At 32.7% G+C, this 16,178-nt stretch overlaps 1 protein-coding gene across 3 annotated transcripts; it reads right to left on the reverse strand.

Moving 5' to 3' along the window:
- Positions 1–555: 555 nt before the first annotated feature.
- LOC132731757 (cyclin-dependent kinase 7-like) lies at positions 556–15,529 on the reverse strand. 3 transcript variants are annotated; one of them, XM_060718008.1, is made up of 11 exons: positions 15,360–15,529; positions 13,659–13,718; positions 12,378–12,479; positions 11,550–11,618; positions 11,062–11,172; positions 6,438–6,556; positions 5,844–5,943; positions 5,386–5,472; positions 4,805–4,954; positions 3,597–3,732; positions 556–2,603 (listed from the first exon to the last, which is right to left on the reverse strand). In XM_060718008.1, the coding sequence occupies exons 1-11, from the start codon at positions 15,411–15,413 to the stop codon at positions 2,578–2,580; spliced, it is 1,014 nt and encodes a 337-aa protein (XP_060573991.1). In that variant the 5' UTR covers positions 15,414–15,529; the 3' UTR covers positions 556–2,577. The 3 variants fall into 3 exon arrangements, with proteins under 3 accessions (XP_060573991.1, XP_060573990.1, XP_060573992.1); XM_060718007.1 differs by having other exon boundaries at positions 556–2,606; positions 15,360–15,527; XM_060718009.1 differs by lacking the exon at positions 556–2,603 and adding an exon at positions 2,977–3,017.
- Between the last annotated feature and the right edge of the window lie 649 nt (positions 15,530–16,178).

Consider the following 16,178-nt stretch of genomic DNA (forward strand, 5'->3'; position numbering starts at 1 on the left):
CAATGACCCCCGGGGCGGAGCCAATTTTGACCCCAGGGCTTTTATTTGAACAAACTTGGTAGACACCCATTAGAACATGTTTCATGCTAAATATCTTAGCTCTAGCTCTTTGAGTTCTTTAAAAGAAGATTTTTTAAGTTTTTACAATATGCATATAGGGAAAATCAATGACCCCCTGGGGCGGGGCCAATTTTGACCCTAGGGCTTTGATTTGAACAAACTTGGTAGGCACTCATTAGAAGATGTTTCATGCCAAATATCTAAGCTCTAGCTCTTACGGTTTTTTAGAAGAAGATTTTTTAAGTTTTTCTTATTGGTTGCCATGGCAACCAGAGTTTTTAATGGAATTTAAATTTTTGAACAACTTTGAAAGGGGTCCACCTAAGGATCATTTCTGTAAAGTTTGGTTGCAATTGGCCATGTAGTTTAGGAGGAGATGTTGTTTGAAAAGTTTGACGCCATTTTTTGAAGGACGCACGACGCACGACGCACGACACACGACGCACGACGGACGCAGAGTGATGACAAAAGCTCACCTTTGAGCACTTCGTGCTCAGGTGAGCTAAAAAGGTGAAAGAAAAAACAAAACAAAACACCAACAAAAACATAATAACACCAGGTACAATATTAGTTCAACCAATCTTATAACATTTCACTATTTAACACCACAAAAATGTAACATTCAAAATATACAAAATTATAAATCAAATACCAGCTAAGAGATGAGTGATCTCCCTTTGAGTGTTGAATACTGAGCAATACAAATGAACGGAAAAATCAATTTAAATGCATTTTTTACCACACATTAAATAAAAAAAAGAATGTTCTCACTTTTGGCAGTGTGAAAAATCAAATGCATGTGAATAATTGGGACAAAGTCAGGGTATAATATATTGTAAAATACAAAATGATAAAATATGTACTAAAATATTATGTCAATTTTGTATTAAGATAGAGAAAAATAAATAAATGTTACAGGCTTATATTTTCTAACAATTGTAACATTAAAGTGAATTGGTCTATAATGGAAGGTCTTTAAATAATCATGATGACAACATTTCGTATCAGATATAACAACAAACCAGTAATAACTTAAGGAAGTTGTTGGCAAGTGTGAGATACAGGATCCAATATTACATACATTTATATAGCAGATAATAAATTGATTCAGCACAAAATATTATTATTGCTTAAACTAAGTCACTACTTAAATTAATATTTTCAAGTCAATATTTCAGAAGAATATCTTAATGATACAATAGCATGTTCTAGTGTTTTTTTTAACATTTGTAATACTAATGGAAAATTTCCCCCATTGTAGACCAATCCACTTTAAGATGATCAAAGATGATTTACACTAAATTACTCTTGTCTTTTAGTCTATGTGATCATATTAATGTCCATCTGAACTCTAACTGCATTACCATTTGACAAACTTAAATTTCACTATTGACTCAATAATTTAAAATTTTCATTTGAGCCGTGTCACAACAAAACCAACATAAAGGGTTTGCGACCAGCATGGATCCAGACCAGCCTCCGCATCCGCACAGTCTGACCCTATAACAAGTAAAGAAACTGATAGCAAACAACATGGATCCTGATCAGACTGCGCGGATGCGCAGGCTGGTCTGGATCCATGCTGTTCGCAAACCCATTATGTTGGTTTTGTCATGATGCGGCTCATTTTTATATCCCTATAGTCAATGATGGACAGCTCCTAAAATTGGAAACTGAAGAACATTTAACAAATTCAGTAGGTTAAAGATACTTACAGAAAACATATTATAAAATATGGGTAGGAGTGATAAACATTAAGTTCCATTTAAAGTATTTCAACACAATGCATATGAAGAATGGAATTTTGTGGAAGAGGACACAAAAATAGGATAACTTCCATTAAGGGCACACATAAAATTCATCTTCAATATTAACAAGCCTTATAGAATTCAAATAATCAAATCTTATTGTTGTTCAACAACATTTGTTTTAAAAATTTGAGAATTTGAGATACTGTAAAATAATTCATTACTTTTCTGTTTAACTGACCAGTATATAATACCAAGTTAGAGTGACAGCAGGAAAATCATTGCCACATTCCAATTCCTATTTATTTAACCATCAAATAAGTACGATTTTCTAAAATGGATTTCAGTATTCTCGATGTAAATGAACCATATGAAATGCTATAAGCTATATTACCCCGTACAAACTACAAATACAAATAAAATCTATATAGACATTCATCTTTATATATTTAGGTATGAGTCAATATATTTAAATAAAAAAATGCATCTCCTTAAAACTTGCTTCATCTGAACCCGTTTAAAAAGAAATAATAATCTGTTGATAAATGCACGGTATAATAATGTTCAATGCTCACAAGGTCATACAAGTATTCTGTAAGTTGTATAATGCACTTTGGTCTAAATGAAATTGCCCAAGTCTTGTTCACACTATCTTTTCTGCAGTTAACTGTCACTTGTGTTGTTTTCTTTAGGTGTAGGTATTTGGTTGAATTTCTGACTTTTCATGGGACTAGAGTCAATTTGGCACCATAAACACTGTCTAATATCATCAAAACACTAGTCTCTTTGCAAGTCCTGCTAAAAAATATACCAAAAAAAGACAAATTAAGTATTATTACAATACTGCACCTTTGTAATTATGATGGTTATATCATTGATATGTAAGACTGCTGTCAAATCATGTGGTAATTTTCATTTTTCTTTAAAACTGCAATGTCAAAGGGTGCAAAACTGCTGTGTCAAAGGGTGCAAAACTGCTGTGTCAAAGGGTGCAAAACTGCTGTGTCAAAGGGTGCAAAACTGCTGTGTCAAAGGGTGCAAAACTGTGTCAAAGGGTGAGAAAAATGCGCAGTCTGGCTGGGATTCAAACCCAAACTGAATACTGTTCTGTAGCTCTTACAGACTGAGCTATCCAGCCACTTACACATCTCCCCTAAATAGTGAACTTTACCACACTATCCTGCTATCTTGAACTTTGCCCTGGAATTTCTAAGGGTTACAGAGCAATGTGAATTTAACTCTGTGCTATATTCTGTCACTGCCCCACACTGGGTGCCAAATTTCACAGGCTGAGAAATGTGCAGCCATACAATCTGTAAGACAGCTTCCTAACTAACAATATACACTCCTAATAAAAACGTGTTTTTTTTTTATAATATGAATATAAAATCAATCACAAGCCGACACAAGCTATACATGGTAGTATAGTAAGTAGAAGTAAGTATAAGTAAAATAGTAAGTGCTACACCAAAAAACATTCTATATGCACCAAAACTAATGTCTTTAACAAAACATATTTTAAAGGCAAGTAACTCAGAATATCTCAATTTATAACCCTTATCAATAATACATCTTCTAAAGAGTAATGACCCCACGCAAGATCTTTTAAAAAATTCTGACATGGCTCCTTATTCTATAGGAAAGTATGAAATCTATTATTTTCCTTTGAACTGTGTACTGTTAGGTATATCAATCTAATGATCATATTGATGGGATGTATCACTGATGGATAAAGATCCTTAAATCTCACATACACATGTAAATATATATATATATATATAAACATACCAGATTCTCCATCAATTTTTCTCTTCAGACTGGGTTTACATTGGTCCATTATTTCTTTCTTTGTGTTTCCTATCATAGGCAGCAAATGGTTGGGGGTTGGATACGGCTTGTTGAGGAAATAATCACTCTTTAATGCCTGAAACAAATCCACACTTCTCCTTTGACATATGCTACAGTCAAAAACACATACATGAATACCAACTGAAAACCCTGTTTTTTTTACTTCAGACAATATTTCCAATAAACGGGCAAGTGTGACTTTTGGTTTAGACAGAATTTATTTTAGTTCAATTGTGCAGGAAGCTATAAGCTTATAAACGCACTTTCGAATCCGTTCCTGAAACCAACCAGTACTGAGCAATGAGTGTAAAGTTCCTTGCTCAAAGAAACGACTTGCCCCTGTCTGGGTTTCATGCGGCAGGCGATCATTAGATTTCTAGTCGGAAGCCTTAACCACTTGGCCATGCCGCCACAAAAATGTGACTTTTGTTAACAATGTATTAACAGTGCTAAGACAAAATTTATAGTATTAAATTTCATGATTGCACGATAACTTAGACTATAGAAATGATAGCAATTTTATCAGAAAATGTGCACTGTGCATGACTCTCGTTTTTGTGTAGTTTTCATATGTGATAAAATTAGTATTACATTCGCGTAGGTTCAAAACTTAATTTAATGAACTGATTGAATAATACAATGCTGGCATGACGCTTGCATAATATGATTCTATTCCACTAGTTCAATAAATTCATTATTGAACCTAAACTCATTCAATATCTTGTTTATATATCACACACATACTTCAGTGCAACAAGTTATAGGTTAACCAGCAAGCAATATAAACAATGATTTGTTTGTTTGTTTTGGGTTTTACGTCACATCGACACAGTATAGGTCATATCGCGACGTTCCAACTTTACTGGTGGAGAAAGACCTCAAGTGCCCTTCCCTGCATTATTTCAGGCACGAACGGGCACCTGAGTAGAACCACCAACGTTCCATAAGCTAGCTGGATAGCTTCCTCACATGAAAGAATCCAAAGTCCCTGTCAGGATTCGAACCCACAGCGGTGAGGGGCAAGTGGTTTGAAGTCAACGACCTTAACAACTCGGCCACGGACGCCCCCTATAAACAACAATATGTTGTATAAAACACTGCTCCTGAATGAAGATACAACAGTACAGGGTAACTGTAGATAGATATACCTGTGTTGCAGTAAGACGTTTCAATGGATCCATGGTTAGCATACCCTGTAGAATATCTAGAAGATCATCAGAGGCGGCTATAAAAATTTCCTTCAACGGGGTACCAACACATGGTTTAAACTGTACAAAATCTGGTAGATGTTCCATTGCCTACAGAGATGAGGTAATTAAACAATCAAATAAATGCTAATTTTATACTATATTACTTTAAACATCAGTCTGGCCATTTATTGATGAAAACTTATATATCTTGATGTTTGTTATAAATGGTTACTTCATATTATAGATAACTGCACAAAAAATTTTATAAATAAAATTATGCATACCATAAATGTATAGAGCAAGACATGTTTAATATAAATGGGTTGGTATACGAATAACCATTCAGCTAAAAGGACCTGTTGCAAAAAAGACCAATTTTTCAAACAATGTGGTCAAAAGTTCAAATATGATTCAAAATTTGACTTTTGCTGTGATTCATTTCCCTCAAATTACATAGTTTTTAAAGAAAACAAATTTCTTAATTTGAAGGACCAGACCTTATTCCGAAAATAGACAAGAAAAAACAAAACACTTCTTACAGGCCATTCCTCCTTCGCAGGTGTACCAAGGCATTGAAATATTTTACTAAGTTGATCAAGATCTGTATCACCAGGAAGAAAAGGTATCTGAAAGAATATATAATAGTTAATGATCTAGATTTGAAATTGGACAAGTTGTTTTTACAGTTAGCTATTGGAATTTTCAGTCAACTATATACATTGTTGCTGGACAAGTATCCAGAGTGGCACTAAACTTGTCATATAAACAAATCGTTTTTACTGCTAAGATAAAAACATTTTATTTTCAATAAACAAATAGAACTTAATGACTATTCTATAGATAAGCTGCACGTATACATATTTATCATCTTTTTTTTTTCAAATTATTATAAATGTGATACATGTATATAAAAGCTAATTTATAATGGTTACAAACAAGAAGATTTTGACAAGATGTTTTAGACTGTGTTCCTACCACAACAAAACAACCAACTTACTCTCAGGAGAAGCTCTGCTAAAATACATCCAACTGCCCATATATCCACACCAGTTCCATAGTTTCTAGCACCAAACAACAACTCTGGACATCTGTACCATCTGAAACAAATCAACGGTACTGTATTCCAACATAATTATTATTTAACATATACAATGTACAAATGTTTCATCATAAGAATGCTTTCAAAAAAGAAAAAACACAATGGCAAGATCTTGTTAGGTCAAAAAGGAGAATTATAGAGTTGGTATCCTAGCTAGTGTTATTGGTCTTGATTATGTTCCAGAAGACATCTTGAAGTTTAAGTGGAAATTTCCAGTGTTTGTGTTTTAATATAATCGTCAAAGTTTTTCAAGTTTATAACTATAACTATATGCTGACTAGAGCCGAGGTGAATTACTTATTCTTTCATGTTTAAAATACAAGTGGTAGAAATTTGGTGGTTAATTCTACTCATTTCCAAGTAGTAAATATATCTTTTATATAAATCATATAAATTATTAAAAGTGAGTCTGTTGTTAGCTTGAAAACACTGATGGGACAAGTTAAAGGTAAATCTATATATGAATAACAACAAAAAAGATCCTTATCATACCTTGTAACTACTTGATGAGTATATATTCTGTTTGGGGAACCAAAAAATTTGGCAAGACCAAAATCACCAAGTTTAAGTACACCTTCTTTGTTGATGAGTAAATTATTTGGTTTCATATCCTACAATAAAAAAGAAAGAAAGTTCAACAAATATGCATTATTTACCATTGTTATTTCAAGAAACCAATGAACAGACATACATGTATTTCAAATGCTGGTATGCAACAGCAAGCCTAAACGCAGAAATAGTAAATTTGGAAAATTGTAATCACAGCCCTCCACTCACACAGAAAAGCTGGCTTAGTATCTCAACAAAGAGAAATATCAAACTAATGGAAATCTAATTAATTCATCACTTTTTAGTTCTTTTTCCATATGCCAGAAATCTAAATTATCCCACACACACTAGAAGAAGCCAGCATTCAATCTTCTACACTACAAGTCAGTGATTTATTTTTACTATCTTTACAACAATCCCTAATTATTAAATTGACAAATTATTGAGTGGTGAATAGAAGAAAATGAGGAAAAAAAAAAACCCTATTATTATTTTTAACATACTTGGGTGTAATGGTTGTTTATTTTGTAAAAAGCTATTAGGTTTGGGGTAAATCATCTCAATTTTGGTTAATCTTCAAGAATAATGTTTCTTCTTGCTGAAAGTGACTAGCCTTTGCCACCAGTATATAGCCAGGCCAGTCTACTCATCCCTGCAGTGTGACCAAACTATATTGTTAGCTGGCTCAATTACATTATTCATCTTGATATCCCCAGAGATCATTCCAAATTTAACGCTGGATAAGTCCATTCAAGAAACTCAGCAAGGTAAAGGTTAAATGAGCCGAGTCACGACAAAACCAACATAGTGCGTTTGCGACCAGCATGGTCTGGATCCATGCTGGTTGCAAACCCACTATGTTGGTTTTGTCGTGACACGGCTCAATATTTAATTGTGAATTTAAAAATAATTCTGACAAGTGGGAAAGGGCTTGTATACTCTGCCTCTTTCTTATGCAGGAAAACATTCACTTTAAAGGGGCAACATTCGCTGCCGCGGCAGCGAGTATTTGTGGGTGTGACTAATCAGAGATGTAAAACTGTCTGTTAAAAACCATGAGCTAAAAATAGCATGCAGTGTTAACCTGCAGAGAGAATGTAAACAAAAACAGCTGATTTTACACAGGAGAGGTTTAATGGATGTTTTATATAACTCACAGATTAATCAGATTAATTAAAAGACATTATCAAGCCATCTTGTCAAGCTATTATTTTTGAAGTCAGTTGTTTTTCTTTTTTTCACTGGAATGCTGTATGTTCTTGAAGGATCTCTTTTATATGGAATCTGTCTTTCTGATGTTTGAGGGCGATTCACATTTTCATTCCAGTCAAGGACAGCCAAGTTAATCCTGATTTTGTAGGCATCTAATCCAAAACATATTCTTTTGTCTCCATACTGTAATAATGCATTATTAAACGATTCTACGTAGTGAGTATCCATACAGTATCTATATTTTTCTGCATCTTTGTATACTGGCATTGATTTTAAAAAATTTGTAAGAATAGAAACAGCTTTTTCATCTTTGATGGTGTATTTGGAACATTCATAATTTGGGTCTGTTTTGCATCGAGAAGTTGGTAGACAATTGTCGTGACTGCCCTTGTAGTGGTCAACAAAGTTAAGTATGTTTTTTCGTAGAATTTCGGGATTATTTTGGCAGTTTTTCATTGAATGGAATGTGTGAGTTTTTAACGCAGCAGCCTTGTCAGACAGTTCCTCATGCCACACAACTCCATGTGTTGATTTGAAGCCTGTTGTTATTTTTCTTGCAGCTTTAGCTATGCCCTTGGTCATATGCCAAGTATCACTTGCATTCGTTGTTGGGCTTCTTTCTTCTCTGACATATTTAGTTATTTGGTTGTTGTTGTCATGTGCATGGATGTTTACTGGGCAGTCCTTCTCGTCAAGATAATCATATAAGCGTCGTACTCCTACAAGTTCATGCCGTTGAGAGCTGGGATCATCAGACTTGGTGACTGTCTCAACTTGAATGCACTTGTTTGTTGCTTTACCAAGACAGACAACATCAGTGAACTTTGCATTCTTGCGCCAACAATGGCGGGCATCAGTAACAATATTTATTCCTGTCAGTATTTCATCATCAGGCAAAAGTGCAGCGGTCATGGCAATTTCATCTTCAAGAGCATTGTTTTTAGATTCTAAGACTTCATTCTCTACAGCTCCTTTGTAAGTCTCATCATTTCAGAAATATATTTTTCCCCAAAATCTGCAATATCTGAAGCTTCACACAGTTTTTGAAATTGGTTAGGTAGTATACCGCTGGAAAAATAACCATGACAAAATTTGTAACTTGCTAAAAACTTTCCGTTTCCCATGTGTGGAGAGGACGTCCAGCTCAAGGCATGGGACTCCTTACATTTGATATTGGCAGTCATTACCCCATGCATTTTTTTGTTGTTTGATTTATCAAGACTTAATCTTTCCATACATTTTATATCATGGGCTTGTACTTGTGTTATAAGTTTTTGAACTAATGATAAACATCCTATAAAAATGTCTTGTGTTTTTGCATCTTCCAAGGTGCAGTATTGATATTCTGGCTCAAAGTCTAAACTTTCATTTGTCACATTATCTTCAACGGGTAAGTTCAGAGAAGTAAAAAAATCACAAAGCCTGTGGAGTAGCTCAAACGTCGATATTTTATTAAACTGTCCTCCACCAAGAAACAATTTTATTTTGTCAATTTTGTTAAACAATTCAGTTTTTTCTGACTCATCATTGTAATAGTACTCCAATTTGCCTCTTGATTTTCTATTTATTTGTCTATTTTCTTTATTTCTTGCACGTCTTTTTTCACCAGAATTTGATGGATAGGCTTTTGGCTCCTTACGTAAATCCAAGCGTATTCTTTTTATTCCATTATTATGATCTTCAACTTGTTGATTATGGTTATCATCCATGTTTATCACTATATTGTATACCTGACTTTACTAATGAATTCTTCACACAAATGAAAATGATATCAGCTTCACATTGTTTTAACTGTAAACTCTGCTGGGAAACATTTTAATCTGCCAACACCTAATTAAGATGCTGTCACACTGAAGTATAATTGTTCATTGTATGGCCTGCCATGTAGAATTAAAAATCACATATGATGCTTGTTTTGGAGGGAAATAGTGCAAATCTTTAAGCTGTTATAATCTGATTTTATATATTTCGTACAAATTTGAATTCTAAAAAATGGCACAGGATAATAAGAAAAAGAGATATGTGATTTATATGACAGAAGAACAGAAAGAAATTACTTGTGGAATATTCAATTTTCATGGGTGGGATATTGAAATATCAAGTGATGACGATACTGAAGCAACAAGTACCCAGTATCAAAATTTGAGCAGAACATCCACTGAGACTAAGTCAGTAAACTCAGATGTTTGCGAAAAAGAAATACCTGAAGAGAATGCAAACTTGTCAACGTATCAACAAGATGGATCATCTGAACTGGCTACCGGTAATACAGATGTTTGTCACCACTGTCTTAGTTCCCCCTGTGTGACTGCAAGTCCTCAGGCCTGGTTAGGAGATGGTCGCTTAGCAAGACCAGGAAATAACTTAATAAGAAAAAAACTTTATAGAAAATACTGGACTATGCTCGACAGAAGGGGACTTTGGAGCAATAGTGTATATTTAGAAAGAAAGGAGAGACTTATGCTTGCAGCACATGTTGAACTAACTGTAAGGGAAGTTATGCCTGACTGTGTCCTGCATCAAGTCAGACAACTATATCCAAATCCAAAGGATGTGCCGTACATGGGACATTTCTTTTAAGAAAAAACTGCTAAAAATGATCTTGACAGGAATTTTAAATATTTTTAAACTATTAATATATAAACATTTTATACAAAGGATAAACATTTGTGAAATGTAATTTTGACTGCAAGATATTTACAACAAAATATAGTGTAAATGAAATATACCTGGAAGTTACTTTTACTGTTTTCATGAAGTTTAAACCATTTAAATACAAGTTGAATCAGTACTTTGAAATTAAAAAAAAATCATAGATTAATGGATTATTGTAAATTTGTTGGATATAAATACTTTTTGATAAAGTAAGATCAGTAAAAGTTATTGTTTTTTCTTATCATGTATTCAGCATTCGAATGTGTCGTCTGCTGAAAATCTCCCTCCCTGAAATATATCGTCTGCTACAAATCTCTCTCACTGAAATAAACACTGCCACGTGCGTCTGTTTACTACTGAAGGTTCATGACCTGTAATGATCAGTTGGCTCCCAGGGAAATTCAAATTTCAAATTTGACAGCCAGTATTTTTTTCCAGAAACACACTTAACAAAGTTTTATTTTGAATAATTTTGGTCAATCTATATGAAGAATATCTATGCCTACATACATGCCAAGTGTTGTTTAAATGCATTTGGTAATTAATCTTAAATCTTTGAAAAAGGGTCCCTGAAGTGAAGCATGCATAAAATTAATAAGAAACCTGCCCTAGCGCCATCTGCTGGCTTTTATAGTCCAGTTGGGCCTTTAAGTAATATATTTTATTCTCCTGAAAATTCAAAAAAAATGTGCTAACTCACTCTGTGTAATATCCAGTTATTGTGTAAGTATTCCAGCCCTTTCAGTGTTTGTAGCATGTAGGTCTTGATGTGTGCCAACGTGAGTATTATTGTGTTATCTTTGATAATTACCTGAAATATCACACTTTATCTATACAATATATATAATGATATAATATTATGTTCTTTATACAATATTTTTTATACAAAGTTCTATCTTCTATCATAGTCTTTTAACCTTGTTTTTTCTTTTACAGTAAGCACTATATTCCAGTTATATACCATGCTCTTTATGCCAGCCCTGTTCTTTATAGGTAAGTTGAAACATAATCTGCTGGTACATGTATACATTAATCACATTTAAGACTGTTTCCTTCCATAACCAGTATTGAATGAATTATATAAAATTCAGATAAAATTATAAAATACTTATATCATTACATGTATTTACCTTTTTTCTGTGTATTTTTTTTTCAATTTATATATTTATTTTTATTACATATACTTACCTCTAAATCAGTGTCCATGAAATCAAATACAAGACTAACATTAGACTTCTGGCCGAACACATCCATCAACTGAAAGTAGAAATGACTCTACCATAAATTTAACATTCAAGATTTGTCATGAATTTCAAATTATAAATAAAGTGTTAATTGACTAACATATTAAAATACCAGATAAGATCATTTAGAATCATCACATTATATATCAGGGGTGGCAACTTATATGCATGAATATTTCCTGGAGAAAATTTCATTGTGTATCATCTATTGATATAATAAATGATAGGTAAATAAAGAATTTCAGGGACAGTATTGAATCAGTTCAAAATACAATAACAAACATGTTTAATTTGATTAATTCTCTTTAGTTACAAGGACATATCCCTTTGTAGTAATGGCCACTAACTCCAATAGTTGTAATCAGGAACTCTGCAAATGTTGATTTTTCCATGGTTATTCCCCGGTACAAACAAACTTTTACTATGCACTACCGGTCACATTATATTAGTCAACCTGTTGCACTTTTTTTTCGAGGCTGTAACTGTAAAAGTTTTTTGTACCCCCGGATTAGCTGGAAAAACCCAAAATATCTTTTTTTCCACAGTAAGTCTATTAAGCTTGACTTCACTCACACCATGTGGCAATTAAGTTTACAGTTAGATTTAGGTTTATAGCTTTCAAACATTCAAAATTCCAGGTGAGATCTGTACCTACAACAAGTAGGTGTAAGTAATGTAAAGGTTGATTGGATGTCATTCACTACCTATTGTCAAATTTGTATGACAAAGGGCAAGGCCAGGTATTAATGATCATTAAATAATGTTAACTTACACCAATAATATTAGGATGGTTTAGTTCCTGTAGAAGTTTGATTTCTCTCAGGGCAGTTCTGTTGATACCATCAGCTGCTTCCTGTCGTGTACCAAGTTTAATCTAAATATAAAAATAATACTGACAGGATCATACAATATTGACTAATTATAACATGTAATATTTCTTACTATTAGTTTACAGAAATTTTTTACTCTTTACAAATAAATGAAAGAAAAAGTGGAATTATCATTTTTCAAAAGAGTCAATTTTGAAATTTTACCTGGTATTAAATGTTCATACTATTTTTAGGTTTTAGTTTCAAGTACCAAACATGAATTATACCCTGACAACAAAACATGTTTCTGATATCTCATCTTTATTTTCTTTATATCTCCGGTTTTTAGGCTTTAATTATCAAAAAGAAAGTCAGTCATGAAACTTTAAATCTCATTATTAGTTTTCTATATGACTTAATAAACATGTATATCTTGCTTTGGATTTTTTTTAACAAGTGACTAGTCAATTCAATATGTGTACCATGACCACCTGTTTATATAATACAAATAAATGTGAAAATATTTCGTCTTACATTTTTGTTTTTACCCATGCTGATATTATTAATTTAAAATTTCAGACTTTTTATTTTAACTAAGGGATTCATTGCTGTGTATTTATATAAAGTTTATACTGATTTAATTATAAAGCATTTTTTACATAATTGTTATGTTGACCCTTTCTATTTAAATTCTAACTTATTGGCTTGTCTTAAGTAATAAAATTTGAATTGGACTCTATACACCAGTTTCACAACACTTTTTTTTATATACAAAACAAGTAAACATTAACATAAGGCATTTATAGTATTATTCATGGTAAGGATTAATGAATTAAAACGTCATGTGTGTTTATAACACATTTAAAAAATATATAATATATATTAAATTATGAACAGTTAATATATGTCATAGCTATCAGTTTGCTATATATCACACCTCATTTCCATATGTCAGTTATCATTCACGCCAATATGCCATCACATTTCAAGATTTTATGCTAACGACAGAACTATACACAACGCAAATAATAAATTTTATTTGAATCATATCATAATATTTGAATTCCTTGAGTTTTTATCTTAAAAATTGAAATAACTTGGTAGAGGGTCATAAAGTAATGTTCTATGCTCAAATCTCAGGTAAACAAATTGTTAAATGTACTCCAATGTATCCCAATATTTTAGACAGAGCTCAGAAAATATTTTATAACCTTCAAGCCCCTCAGAAAGTATGAAGAACTTACTTTTTTGACAGCCACTATCTTGTCAGTCATAACATCTCTGGCTTTATACACAGTGGCAAACTGAAATGGAATATTAAAATTGATATATAAAATAATTGATTACTCTCCCTCTGCATTCATAAAAACTACATGGAAGTATTGATACAGTGCTGCGCATGACCCTTTTTTCACCACAATGAAGCATCAAAGCTATTTGTAACTCTCCCATATAGGTTTATGAAAAATATTTTTATACAAATTTACATACAGTGCACATTATAATGTCAAACCCTCACATGCAAGATGACTTGCAATTAGGCCATCAGTAAACAGGAAAGGTCCAGGAGGTCACGTCAACGTCATAACAATTCATTATCAATATATTGCCCCCCCCCAAAGTCCAATGTTTGCTGTGATATTTCAATATTTTTATCAATAAATTAATAAGACACCCCCCATATTGACCCAAAACATATTTTCCTCATTTGATCTTAAAAAAAATGCTAAAAAGGGCATATTTTGTATAAATTTGGTATGTTCATTGATTAGGGTCATAATAATTACTCAGATAATGGAATACTAGAGAATATGTTCTTGACAATACAATTTGACAAAGAGTTACCCATCATAAACTATAACAAGCCCGTAATGTCTGATATATTGAACTACTCTTGAATAGAAAGAAACATTTCCCTTCATAAGATAGGTTATCAACTTATTGCTTTTATACAACATTAGTTATGATTTTATGTCAAGCTTTAGTCTAAACAAAAGCCATTTTTATGTCAGTGTTATTAATAATTTATCTTGAACTGTTTTAGCGGGCTTAGAATATTTCAAGCTGGTTGTTTGCTCACCATTAAAAAGTGTATGGGTAAGGATTTCTTGTTTGTCGTATGCAGTGCACCTGGTTTTCACGATTGCATACTAACGATATTGGTTCAATTTCCAGCGGTAGTTATGACAAACTATTTTTAATAATCATAACAAGTAAATAACTCAGAATTTTTATCAGCTCAGTAAAAGATTCCTTTATTTCTGATAGATCTTTTATTCCACCTAATTGTACTAGGCGATGAGATATTGTGCTATTTTTGTGTATGGCAATATCTCCCCTCTAAGATTAAGAAGTTCGATTCTGACCCTGGCAGAACAAACATATTGCAGAATCTAGCTTTGGCACATCAATATATTTTGACTAGCAGATATCTTGTCAATATATAAAAGCCAAAAATCATATTTAAATTTTTTTTGAAAAAAATATGTATGTTCACTCTTTGTGAAACTGTAATAAGACGTTCAGCATTGCATTTATTTATTATTGAAAAAATGCTGTACGACAAGAGTACAAAGTGTTTGTATGCTATAGGCAAGACATATGCGACTCACATATGGGCTGGCTATAACTTTTGGCTGGCAATACAGGCCTATGCGGCTAGCCACTTCTATTTTTGCCAGGGAACAAATTCAACAATAATCAATATCATATAATAAATTCAAATGGGCCTTACTTATGTTTAAAAGGCAGTCTCCTTTATGAATTTCTGTTAATGAATTAATCTCAGAAAGCTATTAGCTTTTGCTGTTGTGTAATGTGAAAATACTTCCATAAATATTTTAATTGTGTGCAATTTTGTCAACAAACAAGTTGCATTTGTCAATTTGCACTTCAAATAGGAAATAAAAATTGCTATGGCTTTCAATAAAATCAATTCATCTTACCTGTCCTTCGCCAAGAAATTGTATTTTCTCATAGCGTTTCAATTTTTCCTCCATTTTTACGTCGAAAATGCAAATTTACTAACTTTTTTAGAATAAAAAGATTTGCCAGTGCATGATTTTTGGTATCGAAGTGATACAAACGCTTTGAAAGGTAACTTCCAAGCGTCTATAGAAAATGCATTTCTTTTGCTTGCTATAAAAAATGTAATCAGAGGGTTCACACCACCAAATATTTTTTTTAAAAATTGAAGGAAGTTATCTTATATTCTAATTAAAAAAATTATCACCTTATAAGACTTACTTTAAAGTGAAAAGTGAAGTAAAAAGGTCATGTTATTGTTGCCGCAATAGTATAAAAAAGCGCAAGGAGTCGAAAGAATAACTTTTATTTCCTGTTTCCAGCAATGATTTTGATCTTCGTACAAAAAGTTTTAAGTAGTTTCCGTTCATTCCTCTAAAACAGTTTAAGAATGTCATTTTTCTCAGTCATGAAGGTTAACATAACTTGTTCGAAGACCATTAACCCTTTACCTCATATAGACGTGTTTTGACGGGATGTGCCCCCTTCTGTTTCGGGGTTTGAAGGGGGGCCTCATCGCCAAGAAAATTTTTGACATGTGACAGGCTAAAAATGGCCTCAGGTCGATCGTAAGGTAACGTGTAACCAACGCTGAAAAGCCTTTTACTCTATCTCAATCCATTGAGAAGTTGCAGCACTTTCAGTTTTGATGGAAAAAAGGGGAAAAAACAATGCAAAATAGTGATTTTTGGCAATTTTGAGACGTCCCCGTTGCCATGGTAACAGGAATTTAAGATTGA

This window comes from Ruditapes philippinarum, unplaced genomic scaffold, assembly GCF_026571515.1.
Source record: "Ruditapes philippinarum isolate M1 unplaced genomic scaffold, ASM2657151v2 ctg1640_1_1_1_1, whole genome shotgun sequence".
NCBI lineage: Eukaryota > Metazoa > Mollusca > Bivalvia > Venerida > Veneridae > Ruditapes > Ruditapes philippinarum.

Bases quoted from the DNA above. Each gene is read 5' to 3' on its own strand.
- LOC132731757 (XM_060718007.1), bottom strand. From the start codon at position 15,413: ATGGAGGAAAAATTGAAACGCTATGAGAAAATACAATTTCTTGGCGAA. The intron at 6,557-11,061 runs GTGAGTTAGCAC...TTTTTATTGTAG, and splicing joins ATAACTGGATATTACACAGA to GATATGAAACCAAATAATTT. The intron at 3,733-4,804 runs GTATATCTATCT...GATTTGTTTCAG, and splicing joins AACGTCTTACTGCAACACAG to GCATTAAAGAGTGATTATTT.